Source organism: Martes martes, assembly GCF_963455335.1.
Source record: "Martes martes genome assembly, chromosome: 5".
NCBI lineage: Eukaryota > Metazoa > Chordata > Mammalia > Carnivora > Mustelidae > Martes > Martes martes.
Window position 1 is genome coordinate 123,854,629 of NC_137892.1, and position 13,474 is coordinate 123,868,102.

A 13,474-nucleotide genomic window follows, 5' to 3' on the forward strand; every position below is an offset into this window, starting at 1 on the left:
ACCATGATTCAAAATCGATTTAAGCCCATGAAATATGTTAACACACAGAACACGCACACGCACACACATATTCATTTATATTTTATAAATATATAAAAGCCTGGCGTAAGACCTAAACGTTACGGTAGGTTCGTTATTTTTTCATGTGATGTTTTCCTGAAATCTAACCTCGCTCGCTTCCTCTCCATTCTTTCCCCTTATTTTTCAGTCTCCCCTTTGCCTGTCTCAATCTCCCTCTGCCTCGGAATCTCCAGCGTTGTGTCCTTTAGCGCCCAGCTTCGGTTCCTCCGCGCCCCGTCTGCTGCCTTGCAGGCTGCCATCGCCGTCCACAACCCTTTGCCCCTCTATCGCGGCCCCGATTTCCTCCGGCTTCTCAGCGCTATCGCTCGGGGCCTCAGTCTCTTCCCTGTCTCTGTTTTCCTTTCTTCTTCCCTCTCCCAGTAGTAATTTCCCCTAGAGGATTCCTTACAACCGTTTTTTAAAGTTCGTTTCTGCGATGTATTCCCTCCTCCGCCCCGCCCCAGCCACCCCCTCCACCACTTCGGCCCCTCTTTCCCACCGGGATCTCCGCGGAGGGGATTGTACCATCTCACCCCTCTCAGCAAATAGAACCTCCGGGTATGGGGCTGTACCATTTACAAACACGTTCAGTGTCGTCAGTGAGAGTATTTTAACATCCCCAATTCCTCCTCCTTCACCAAATGCAATCTTTTAATAGAGGTCGGAGCACTCAAACTTCTTTCCCAATCCTCCTGTAAAAGCTCTCTGCAAAACTTCGCACATCACTGGTTTGTATTATCGTCCCTTCCGTTCTCTTGCCTCCTGCCTTCGCTGCCCCCGTAGCACAGTCCAAATTTAGGAATAAATTGAATTCTTCGGCCGTACGGACCCGACCGGACTCTCAAGGTGGCGGCTCCCACCACGAGGCACAGCCTGGGAGCCGCCATCTTGCCTCCTGAACAAAGCGGCCGAGGATGCCGAGTGAGCAAAGCCGCCCAGTACGGAACAGCGCAGGCTCCGGAGCCCCGCGCTGCACTCTCCCAGACAGGAAGCGGGAGAGTTCGCCAGTATGGCTGTGACAGCCGTCCCTGCTAGAGCGGTGGTGGGCGGCTCGGGGCTTGATAACGGAGCCGCAAGGCAGAAGGCGGGCATGTGCGGTGAGTCCGTTTAATTGGTAACAGGAGGGGAGGGGTTCGTGAGGGTCAGTGGAGGTGTATGAAGTCAGGGGTTGGGGAGGTTTGTGCCATCAGTGTCGGGTTTTCTGGGGAGTCAGGGTTGGAGTGAGGGATGAGATTAGTAATCGGGCAATGATGTGTCAGTGATGGGGTTATCTGTGGGATCAGAAATGGCGTGTAGGGGGACTGACTGGGGTCAGTGATTTAGGGGACTCTGGAGAATCAGTGAGTGGGGAGGGGGCTTGGACTAAATGACCGGGATATCCCTTTCGTGGTCTGTGATGTGGTGGTCATGGGGGAGTTCTGTGGGTGTGTCATTGCTAGGCCCTAGGATTCAGAAATTTGGACGGAGCAATAATGCGATCAGTCACGAGGATCAGCCCCAATTTACTGGGAAAGACTTTTATATACAGTTAAAATTGCCACAGGTTTTAGGCATCCCTTGATTTCTTAAACGTCAGACCCCGTGTCGGTTCACCATTGCACCCTGAGCCTGGTGCCTCCCCTCCCCCCCCCCCAATGATCATTTTGAAACAAGACCGAACAAATAAAAAAGGATGCATTATTACCAAAAGTGTGACTTTCGGCCTTTTCCTAAGCTTGTTGAAGTCATTTTATATTTTATTCAAGAAACACTTAACTGAACACCTACCGGGTACCCAGACATGAGCATCGCTATTTTGGTTGTTTCCTTCCAGATCAGTTTTGACAACGCCTGGAAAACAACACATAAAACAGTCTCCCTGTCATGGGAGCATTCAGTGCCTCTGAATCAGTTCAGTCTTGTCTGCATGACTCCTCCTGGGGCTGAGAAAAATCGACCAGGTATATACCATCCTGCATTGCAGTATATTCTCTTGTATAAGTGGTTCCAACCTATCACCATTTTTATACGCAGATGACTGCACTGTCAAAAACCTGCAATTATAGTTTAAACAAAAAACATCTTAGAATTAACATTTTGGTCCGTGAATATTGATTGGCAGGAGAATTTGTGCTGAGTTGAGGGAAAATATGAAAGACGTCTTGGTAGATTATTGGAGTTCAAGTGTTGATTCTTTCTGGGGAATAAGGGAATACATTTCTCAGTTTTCCATTTGGTCATGGCCATTCTTACTGCCAAGGAAGTCCATCTGCTGTTAATCTTACTGTAAATCTATTCATGTTTATTGCCTTATAAAAATACTCTACCAATAGAATTACTGGTTCATAGGGGAATAATAAGCTGTTAGTGAGTCAATATGAAACATATCTATACAATTAAATCATCTCAATCAAGTTGTTTATTATAGTGTAGTCATAAGAGGACTCCTTCACCTAGTGCTTCCTGACCCTTCTACAAGGACCAAACAGCCTTGTGCCTTGTCCATCATCCACCTGATGTCTAGTGGTGAATGTTTCTGGATTGGTGAATGGGGAAGCTGCAGACCGAGTCTAGTCTGTGAAAATGTCCTTTTCATCACCAGTTTTGCTCTTTCAGGCATCTGCACTTTTAGAAGAGAGCAGAAAATGAAGTCCCAGGTGAGTTGCTTTTATCTTTAATTTTTAAAATTTCCTCTTTCATTTTCTGCCCAGTCAAATGGAAAAGTACAGACAGCTAAAATTTGGAGTAGGGAAAAGATAGCCAAAATAAAGATCAAGACCTAGAAAGAGTTTCTAGGTAACATATGGATAACCTGGCCTGAAAACATTTTTAAAAATGGATGTACCAAGTTTTCTGATCTTGCAGACATCATCAGTGTCGTGATTTGCAGTGTCGTGATTTGCAGATACATTTCTCTCCATTTTATTTCTTGCCGCGCGCGTAAGACTAAAACAGATTTCCATTCTGGGTCTTTCTCTAGGTGATGGAGTACACAGTGTTCTCACCAACACTCCTGTGGTAAATGCAACAGTAGCTTTCTTATAGCCGTATCATCAAATGATCTCTTTTAGAGGGAAGGTGTCATAATGCCATAGCCAAATGCCTTGAACCTTAATCTTCAGAGCTGGGCTCATCAGACTCCGGCCTGTAGGCCAAATCCAGTTTTCTATTTTTATGAACAGTTTCACTGGCAGCACAGCCATAACCTTTGTTCATGTATTGTTGTCTATGGCTGTTGCCTTGCCATAATGACATCGTGGGTAAGTACAACAGAGACCGTATGGCCTGCAGTGCTGAAAATACAAACTTTATGGAAAAAATTTGTTAGATTTCTGGTTTAGAGGACTGAATTGATTACAGAGGCTTCCTATTGTCCTATTGTCTAAATAACACAGAATGGGTACATTTTAAATGGTCTTCCAGAATATATTGTCCTCCCAAAGAGCAGTTCTTAAGTTATAATTATCTGGCAAAGCTTTGTAGAGCACAGGCCCCTGGTGCTCATACCCTTTGCTGTGACTTCAGATTATTTAGGATCACTGTCCAACTCAAGACCAGTTCCTTCTCTGCGCTTCCGTTTTTAACAGTCTGTCTTACTTTTTCTCCTTGCCAACATTGGCTATATACAGAGTGTATAAATTTTAAACTATATAAATGATAAAAATTTAAAAACTGACTTTTTAACTTAAACTCTCATCCCCCTGGGATTATTATCAGTGTTCACCATTTGTTTGTAACCTTCCAGACATTTTCAGTATGAGTCTAACTGTGATCAGTGTGTATGTATGAAAGTACAAATATCTGAGTGTCTCTTTGTTGTGTTTTTCCTTTGGAAAATAATGTTACAGTAAACATTCCATGCTGTAACTGGTTTTTTAATTTTACTGCCTCGTGTAAAGGTTTTTTAATATCTTCCCATGACAGTACCCCAAATTTCCTTATTATCTTGGCAGATGCATAATATTTTTTTGCAGCCTTGTTGAACTGGGACTGTTTTTTTCTCTTTAAAATGGAGATTGGAATCCTTATAGGGTTGTTGTGAGAGTTAAGCAAATCAAACCATGCCTGGAAGTGTATCTGGGGAGGGTTTGTTCCGCATTAAGTGTTAGTTGTTGTTATTTTTAGTATTGAGTCATCATCACTGTTATTGTCAAATCTAGAAATCTCATGTATATTTTACAGTAAAGCTTAACAAGTGAGTTCTGTTGCAAAAAGATGGGGTTGTTTTCTTTTGGATGTCAGTAGCTTCCGATTGTGCTGTCCAGCACAGAGCCACCAGCCACATGTGGTCACTAAACACTTGAAATTGGCTAGTCTGAATTGAGATGTGCCTTAAGTGTAAAATACACACTGAGTTTAGATGATCTAGTTCCAAAAAGCTCACTAATAATTTTTAAAGATTGGTTACACTTCGAAATGATATTTTGAATGTATTGGGAGATATACATATATATATTTGAAAACTGGTTTTTGATTGTGGCTACTGGAAAGTTTAAAATCACCTATCTGGTTAGTCTTGTATTTCTGTTAGAGCAGCTTTAGAGAAGGAAAATGGATTTGTTATTAGCTTAATACATCCAGCTGCCAGAGCTAATGAACTGATTATATGCCTCTCCCTGTAGGAAGAGGGATTTATTTTTTCCAAAGTGTCCAGAAGTGAAGTCATTGTTTGCACACATGTCTATTCTTCCTTTCTCTTTCTAACACCTGCTCTCCTCCAACTCCATTCTCCCAGTCATCCAAGCCACAAAAAAAGTGTTTATAGATGATAAAAGTACAATTTTCCACTGATTATGTACTATATTTTTCTCATAATTAACAAAATTTATACATACTTAGTTTATTGACGGATTTGAGTATAATTTTTTAAAGACTTTATTTATTTGGGAGAGAGAGCATGCACAAGTGTTGAGGGGAGGAGCAAAGGGAGAGGGAGCAGGAGAGCCCCACACAGGGCTTGATCCCAGGACCCTGAGATTATGACCTGAGCCAAAGGCAGACACTTAACCGACTGAGCCACCCAGGCACCCCAAAGCATTTGAGTAAAATTAATAAAGCAAAATCTGAACGTTAGAATTACATCTGTTAATCTTCCTGTCAGAATGGATTTGCTCTACATTCCACATGTATTTTTTTTCCTCATGTCACTGTTCTTCAGATCAAAAGACTATAACTGATTAATGCGCAAAAGTATTTTTAACTAAACGTGAACTTCCTTTTATTCTCTATAATCGTCATTCATTCCTTTTTAGCCAACAGTTTGTTGAGTACCTCATGTGTGTCATATGCACTGGCTGGCTGTGGAGTATCTCGAGAAGATTTAGGTATGGTTTTTTTCTGGGAGGAATGCAGAGGAAAATTGGGTAAACAGATATGGAAACCAGCCTTGACAAATAAAAGTTCTGTAATAGACATGGGAGCCAGGAACTGCTGAGGCAGAGCCGGGGAGCAACCAGCTTTCCAAGGAAGTAGAAAATAGGCACCAAAGATTATTGAACTTTGAATCATGAGGGAAGTAGGATAAGGATGAGAAACATTTGTGAAAGTAGAAAAAATAGAATGGTTTTAGGAAGGCTGAGAATTTGAGGAAAACTGAAAAATAGGGTGTTTCATGGGAAGTTTGCCCAAGGGTGTTATTAAAACAGTAAGATACAAAAGATCTTATTTACAATATCAAGGAGGCAGTGTGGAGTGCAGTGGTCAAGAACTCAAGCTCTCGATTCAGAACACCTGCTTTTAAATCTGCGAGTTAATCATACATTCAGTGTATATAGTCTCTGCCAAGTAGTTACTTAACCACTGTAATCTGCAGTTTTTCTCATATATGTAAAATGAGAAAATCAAGAAGGCTGTTTAAAGGACAGACTAAATGCCTGGCAGCTTGATGGTGTGAATATAGAACTTGGTGTGGGATCAGAGGCCCCTTAAGGTTGAGGTGGCTGAGATGAGACTGATTGTGTATGCAAGGTTGGGACCTAAGGATGCTTTGAAACAGGGCAATGTTGCTACTTGAAACAGTGTTTAATTTTTCTTTTTCTGAAAGCAGTACTTGATAATAATGAAGTTTTTAGGGGAAAAGGCTGAAAAACAGTTTAAAATAATAGAGATCAGTCAGGTTCTGCTATTAGATGACAACTGTTGTGAACATGATGGTGACATAATTAAAATAGTCACTTTTCCCTCCAGAAATACTTTATGGCTCTACACTTACCCACTTCTCTTATTTTAATGTCACATCAATAATCTGTTATGGTTTTTTTTTATCAGTTTTTTTAATCTGTTATGTTTCCTGCATATTTCTCATTATATCTGTTTTCAATATTGCTGTTGTAATTGATGTACTTCATTATGTTATTAGGTATTGCATATATATGGGAACTGTTCATTGAGGAGAAGTTATGATTATTTTCCTATAAAATGAGGGGATTATCACAAAACAAACTGAGGGTTGCTGGGAGGAGGGGTATAGGGAGAGGGTAGCTTGGTTATGGACATTGGGAAGGGTATGTGCTATGGTGAGTGCTGTGAAGTGTGTAAGCCTGGCGATTCACAGATCTGTACCCCTGGGGCTAATAATGCATTATATGTTAATAAAAATTTTAAAATGAGGGGATTAGATTATGATTTTCCAGAACTCTGACATTCTGTGATTCTCAATATGTGTGTTTTATCTTTCTAATGTTTTACTTTCTCTGCTCTATAATTATTTTTTTTAATGTTTTGCTTTTTCTGCTCTATAATTATTACTAAACATCTTCCTATGTTTTGTTTTGTTACTTTAATGCTCTTGGCTATCTTTTTAGAGTTTAAAGTTTTGCTCATCCAGAATGTATGTTTTCTGTTATCCAAGACATAAGATATGGTGTATTCATTTGTCAGGGTTACTGTGGCAAAGTACCACAAACTTGGTGGACTAAACAGCAGAAACTTATTCAAAACTCAAAGTTGTCAAAACTCAAGTTGTCAGCAGGGTTGATTCCTTCTGAAGACTGTGAGGGAACAGTCAATTCTAGGCCTCTCTCCTTGGCTTATAGATGACCATCATGTGTCTCTTCATATCATCTTTCTTCTACGTGTGTCTCTCTGTTCAAATTTCTTTTTGATACAGACGTCAGCCATGTGGATTGTAGACTCATGAGATTATACCTTATAGAATTACATCTGCAATGGCCCTGTTTCCAAATAAGTTCACATTAGGAGAAACTGGTGGTTAGCACTTTAATATGTGAATTATAATTCTACTTTTAACATATGGATTCGACATTAATTCTTCTGTTGACTATCCAGTTGTTTCAGTATTATTCTTTGAATAATCTCTCTTCCTCTCGGTTATTTACATGCTGTCCTTATCATTTATTAAGTTACCATTTGCATCAAGTAAGCATCTTCTGTTTTCCTGATCTGTGTCTGGCTCTTCTTGTAAAACCAGGATATTGTTTTGTTCCTCCCAAATACCGTGATGCAAAACGAGGTGTAGTTTAGTTTTATATACTGCAGTAGAAATGATGAGAATGATCACTTCAGATTGAACAGGAATATACTGTTACAGGCCTTAGTATCATTCAAGGATGTGGCTGTGGATTTTACCCAAGAGGAGTGGCAGCAACTGGACCGCGCTCAGAGGATCCTGTACAGGGATGTGATGCTGGAGAACTTCAGCCACCTGGTCTCAATGGGTAAGGATGGCTTCCCTGCCTAACTCAGACTTGCCCATCCAAGTGCCTTTCCTCATCAGCTGCTGTGGTTTGTAGTTCCTGACATATATAATGACTTTAATGATCTTCAGACCTTCCCATATGGAGGTCACTGTTTTTGCTAAAGGCCACCTGGATTGCTTCCTTGTAGCCTTCCTGAAACTACTCCTCCACTTTTTCCCAATTCCTCTGTGATTTCCATTTAATAGGATATCCAGTTTCCAAACCAGATGTCATCTCTAAGTTGGAACAAGGAGAAGATCCATGGGTCATAAAGAGAGACATACCAGATTGGATCTATCCAGATGAAAATCAGGCAGATGGGAGACAAGGGAAGTGAAATATCAGTTTGTCTTGTTTCCTTAATTGATTGATGCCAGAGGTTTACGTTCTGTTCTTACTGAAATCTCTTATTCTTTGTCCCTGTGCTGAGAATTTAGTAGGCATTCAACAAATAATTAAATAATTGTGAGCTTTTATAAGGGGGAGCTATTTCTTACTGATCTTTCTCTCTGCATATATGTATATCTTTAACACCTTTTATGAGAAGCAACAGAAAGGCAAATTCCTCCCAAGAACGTAGGTCATATTTTTGATAGTAAGACCTTCAGGTACATGGCTCTACACAATTATATGTCAAATATAGTTGCCGTTTTAAAAATTAGAGAAAATGAAAAAAAAATTAGAGAAAATGAGAATCTAAAGATACAATAATTTGAGAAGGCATTTTCCAGAGCTTGCATCTGTAGCTGCTTTGAAAGTACATAAAGTGTTGATGATGCTGAAGGAGGAGGTTAAAGGCAGATTGTGGTGGGGAGAGCATATCTGAACAAAACCTGAAGTTAGAGAGTTAAGGCTTTTCTGAGAGAACTTTGCTAGTTTCCCTTGGTTCATATAGAAGGTATTTATGACAAGTAGTGGAATATAATCTTGGGTTCTAAGTGTGAATCTGATTCTGAATCCATAGCAGGATCTTGGATTTTTTTGTTGCTTGTATTACTTTTTAATTAGGAAAGTAGACTGAGGAGAGTTTAAGTATTTTGAGTACAGAGGGACCTTGTTTCTGTGGATAGTGGTGACAGGATAAAAGTAGTTAAGTATATATATAACAATGGTTTATAAGAAAAATGAATTCAAAAGGTGAAAAAGGTTTCCATTTAGAAAGCAGAGAAAATGGAAAGATTCTAAAAGAATAATCCAGATTAGAGTGGTAACACAGATACTTTTCTGTCTCCTTCAGTTCTAATTTTCCCATGAATTTTTTTCTCTTTAACATCCTTTCCCCTCCACTCATCTGATCGTACTGTATGCTGTACTGTCCTACGAGGTGGCCTGTCCCCATCCCTGTGTTCTGAGTTCTCAGCTACATTGAATTAGTTATTTGTTCTGTTTCTCTGCATTCTGTTCATTGTTCTTTACAGTTGTTTTATTTTTCTCTTTCTTTCTTTTTTTTTTTTTAGACAGGAAAAGTAACCTTGACAACCCCAAATCATGTATTTTGGGGTCTGTTTCCTTCCATAATAATATCCTGAAAGGAATCACAAAGGATGGTTCATTTTACTCCATCTTAAAAGTCTGTCAAGATGGTGGCCAGCTGCAGAGATGTCAGGAAAACCAAGACAAACTTTTCAGGCAAGTAACAGTCATCAACAACAAAACAGTCACTGTGGAGTCAGGCCATAAATATAATCCACTGGGAAAAATATTTCACGAGTGCATAGAGCCAGATACTTTAAGGCAAAGATCCCATAACTATGATGTATTTAAAAAGAACTTGAAATACAACATTGACCTACGCAGTTGTAATAAGAGCAATTCAAGAAAAAACCCTGATGAGAGTTTTGGATGTGGAAAATCATCTAGCCATGGCACATCTGATTCTAATCTTGAAATAATTCACAACGCAGTAATGCCCTGTAATAATAATCGGTGCGGAAACATTTTTAATAGTAAACAGTCCCTTATTCAATATCACAGTGTTGAAACTAAGGAGAAAACCTGTGTATGTATTACCTGTGGAAAAGCCTTTGCTAAGAAGTCACAGCTCATTGTACATCAACGAATTCATACTGGAAAGAAACCATATGATTGTGGTGCATGTGGGAAAGCCTTCAGTGAGAAGTTTCATCTCATTGTACATCAGAGAACTCATACTGGGGAGAAACCTTATGAATGTTCTGAATGTGGAAAAGCTTTCTCTCAAAAATCATCCCTCATTATACATCAGAGAGTTCACACCGGGGAAAAACCATATCAGTGTAGTGAATGTGGGAAAGCCTTCTCCCAGAAATCCCCCCTCATTATACATCAGAGAATTCACACTGGAGAGAAACCGTATGAATGTAGAGAGTGTGGGAAGGCCTTCTCCCAGAAATCACAGCTGATTATACATCATAGAGCTCATACTGGAGAGAAGCCATATGAATGTACTGAATGTGGGAAAGCCTTCTGTGAGAAGTCCCACCTCATTATACATAAAAGAATTCACACTGGGGAGAAACCCTACAAATGTGCTCAATGTGAGGAAGCCTTCAGCAGGAAGACAGAACTCATTACACATCAGTTAATTCATACTGGGGAGAAGCCTTATGAATGCACTGAATGTGGGAAGACCTTCTCCCGGAAGTCACAGCTCATCATACACCAGAGAACACATACTGGAGAGAAACCCTATAAATGCAGTGAGTGCGGAAAAGCCTTCTGTCAGAAATCACATCTCATTGGGCATCAGAGAATTCACACAGGAGAAAAACCGTATATATGCAGTGAATGTGGGAAAGCCTTCTCTCAGAAGTCCCACCTCCCGGGGCATCAGCGCATTCATACAGGAGAGAAACCTTATGTGTGTGCTGAATGTGGAAAGGCCTTTTCCCAGAAGTCAGACCTTGTTTTACATCGGAGAATTCATACTGGGGAAAGACCTTATCGGTGTGCTGTATGTGGGAAAGCGTTCATCCAGAAGTCACAACTCACTGTACACCAGAGAATTCATAACGGTGGTAAAATCATAATGAACTGAACACAGAAAAGCCTTCTCAGTATCAGCTCAAGCCTTAATAAATACTAGGAACCTGGTTGATATTTATGGGACATCTTTATAGATAAAATTTAATAAGAGAATTCATGTCTATAGTGAGATGATACCTAGCTCAGCAAATATGATGGAAAATAGTCTTAAATGAAGAACACTTTCAACATGGTGTGTAAAAATTTTTAAAGTCATAGTCTGTAGAACAAATTATGTATATAGACTATTGTCAAGTGACATATTCTTCATTATACCACATTAACAATAACCAGACATTGTGAAATTGCTAATATTAGCTTGGCATAATTTTGGCCATACAGTAAGTCCCAACAAAGGACATGAAGAAAGCTTGAGTTAAAAAAACAAAACAAACCATTCCTAGAAACTACATCATAAAGAGGGGCTTAGCATGACCCCTAAAGATATATGTAAAATTCTTGTACAAAGATGGAAATATGGGTGGGTCAGATTCAATACAGGTGATGTTTATGCATTTTCCCATTTCAAGCATATAAGTTGACCTGTCTCTCTGGAAGGATCCTGGACCTTGAAATTGATGCGCCTTGACCAGATCTCTGTTTTATTCTTCCTCCCTGAGAGTTTGGTATTGTGGAAATGGTTAGGTACTGAGCCAGATGGCCTTGTGTTTTAATCCTGGCTCAACTATTCACAGATTGTGTGACTTCAAGCAAGCCTGTTTCACCCATCTGAATATTTTTTTCTTATCATTAAAAAAAAAAAAAAAGTACAATGTAGAGCACGTTTTCAGTTAATATTAGTTCTTTTTAACTTTCTATCCTCCTGCAACTGGATGCTAAGACTAATGTGTAAAAGCTACATCTAAACCTGCTTTGCATTTCAGACACTCTGCTTTTGATATCCTATTCCTATGACAGTTCATTTGACCCTGGTGGCCTTGATTCTTGGTATGTTAAAGTGACATTTTATTATACTTTTATTATTTTTTACATACATTTATATAAACTGTGGTCATTACACATATAGAGTCTGTCTAATGTCTCTTCAGTTCTTTTCTGACTCCCACCCTGTAGCCCCAACTGTTTTCCCTGGGAACAAAGGACACTTGGAGAGCAAAACTCTTGGGATGAGAAATTATGCCTGCCACAGGTTTGAGAACTTGATATTGCTAAAATATCTCCTGCTCTCTTTCCTGTGGGTCTGCCTGTCGCTCCATGAGCAGATTTAGATGAGGACCCTTGTTGGAGGTGTCTGCAGAAGAGCAATACTTGGCAAGAATGAGGGGGAGTCTGTATAGTTGTGTTCACATAGTTCTTCATATAGTTCCCACTTGGTTCCTTCACATTTCCTGCCCACTGGATCCTCTTCCTGAATGGTTGACCTGTCTCTGGCGAAAAGATGGGGACCCTCTGGGTGAGAACCTCTGCAGGGGAGAGGGCATGCCTAGCAGGGATGTGGGAAATTCTTAGTCTGTGTGGACAAATTCTTGGTTTCATTATGAACAGTGAGCTGAGAACACTGACATCAGATGTAAATTGACCGTTCAGACCTGGGAAAGAAGGCCTAGGTGTACATCTTTGAGGTTGAGCTACTCTGAGGTTTTCTCATGGAAGATGTCCCATCTGATCCTGATGAAGGCATGAGAAGGACAAAAAAAGGAAAAGGAAAAAAAAAGATAATTCTGTGAACACACAGAAATTTAGTGAAGAGTGAGTTCTATGTAGTGACAGCTATGGAACTAATACAGATATAACAAAGATTCATAATTCCTACTTTACAGGCCTCCCATTTGGTTTTCCACTGTCACAAACCTCCAGGCAACTTTGATCTGATGTTGGGCTCCTATAAGGATCCCAGTTTAGACCTAGCACCTACTGATTTAATACTTCACTTCTTTTTTGAGCATTTTATTAAAGGAGCTGATCAGTGCAATGAAGCAAGAATAGGAAAATGGGCATAAGGATTAGAAAGGAAACGGTACTATGGACATTGTAGGTTATGGAATTATAAGAAAAGCAAAAATATATTGATTAAGTATTAGAAATAAAGGAGTTTAGTTGCTTTATTCAGTTTTAATATTGAAAAATAAACTAATTCTACATACCAGCAGCAGACTGAAAATTTAAAGATACCTTTTACACTAGCATCAAAAATATGAAACACCTGAAATAAATCTAATCATGTAGTGTAGGGTCTACGACCACTATATAGAAAATTATAAAATATTACTGAATAAATTAAACAAGGCTTAAATCAATTGAGAGATTGATCAAGGCTGAAAGACTCGATTGCCTATTAAAGATGCCTATTTTCCCTCAAAGTGATTTATATACTTTGGCAAGGAATAAAATTAAAATCCAAAGGAATAAGCCTATCCATAAATATAGAGTTAGCTGATTTTATTATTGAGCAGCAAAATATACCATATAGCATGCAGGTAACCAGCAACTGGCTACAAATTTCTGTGGATTTTTAGCTCTATTATATGGAATTAAAGCTACAGTTGTTATGAATCATCCTACTGTTAGTAAATGGCAGATATTCCATTTTTACCAGTAGTTACAATTCTGTATCAGGCTTATTCTGATAGTCTATTCTTCATAATTTTAATGTTACCTCTTCCTATTGGTTGCCCATGGCACTGGATGTAGCACATGTGATTATTCATATCCTTTGGCATTCCTTAACAAAGATCAATTTCCCACAATATTCAATGCATTTCATATCAAAACCT

General features: G+C 39.4%; 1 protein-coding gene across 3 annotated transcripts; it reads left to right on the forward strand.

Annotated features, from left to right (window-relative positions):
• The first annotated feature begins 970 nt into the window (after window positions 1-970).
• Window positions 971-12,384, forward strand: LOC308343802 (zinc finger protein 300-like). 3 transcript variants are annotated; one of them, XM_080804975.1, is made up of 7 exons: window positions 1,042-1,157; window positions 1,874-2,000; window positions 2,656-2,696; window positions 7,589-7,715; window positions 7,943-8,069; window positions 9,194-9,365; window positions 9,711-12,384. In XM_080804975.1, the coding sequence occupies exons 5-7, from the start codon at window positions 8,039-8,041 to the stop codon at window positions 10,750-10,752; spliced, it is 1,245 nt and encodes a 414-aa protein (XP_080661101.1). In that variant the 5' UTR covers window positions 1,042-1,157; window positions 1,874-2,000; window positions 2,656-2,696; window positions 7,589-7,715; window positions 7,943-8,038; the 3' UTR covers window positions 10,753-12,384. The 3 variants fall into 3 exon arrangements, with proteins under 3 accessions (XP_080661100.1, XP_080661102.1, XP_080661101.1); XM_080804974.1 differs by having other exon boundaries at window positions 971-1,157; window positions 9,194-12,384; XM_080804976.1 differs by lacking the exons at window positions 1,874-2,000; window positions 9,194-9,365; window positions 9,711-12,384 and having other exon boundaries at window positions 1,026-1,157; window positions 7,943-8,847.
• Window positions 12,385-13,474: the final 1,090 nt, after the last annotated feature.

Excerpts from the sequence above, each read along its gene's own strand:
- LOC308343802 (XM_080804974.1), top strand. The coding sequence starts at position 8,039 with ATGAAAATCAGGCAGATGGGAGACAAGGGAA. Across the intron at positions 8,070-9,193 it reads GCAGATGGGAGACAAGGGAA|ACAGGAAAAGTAACCTTGAC; the intron begins GTGAAATATCAG and ends TTTTTTTTTTAG.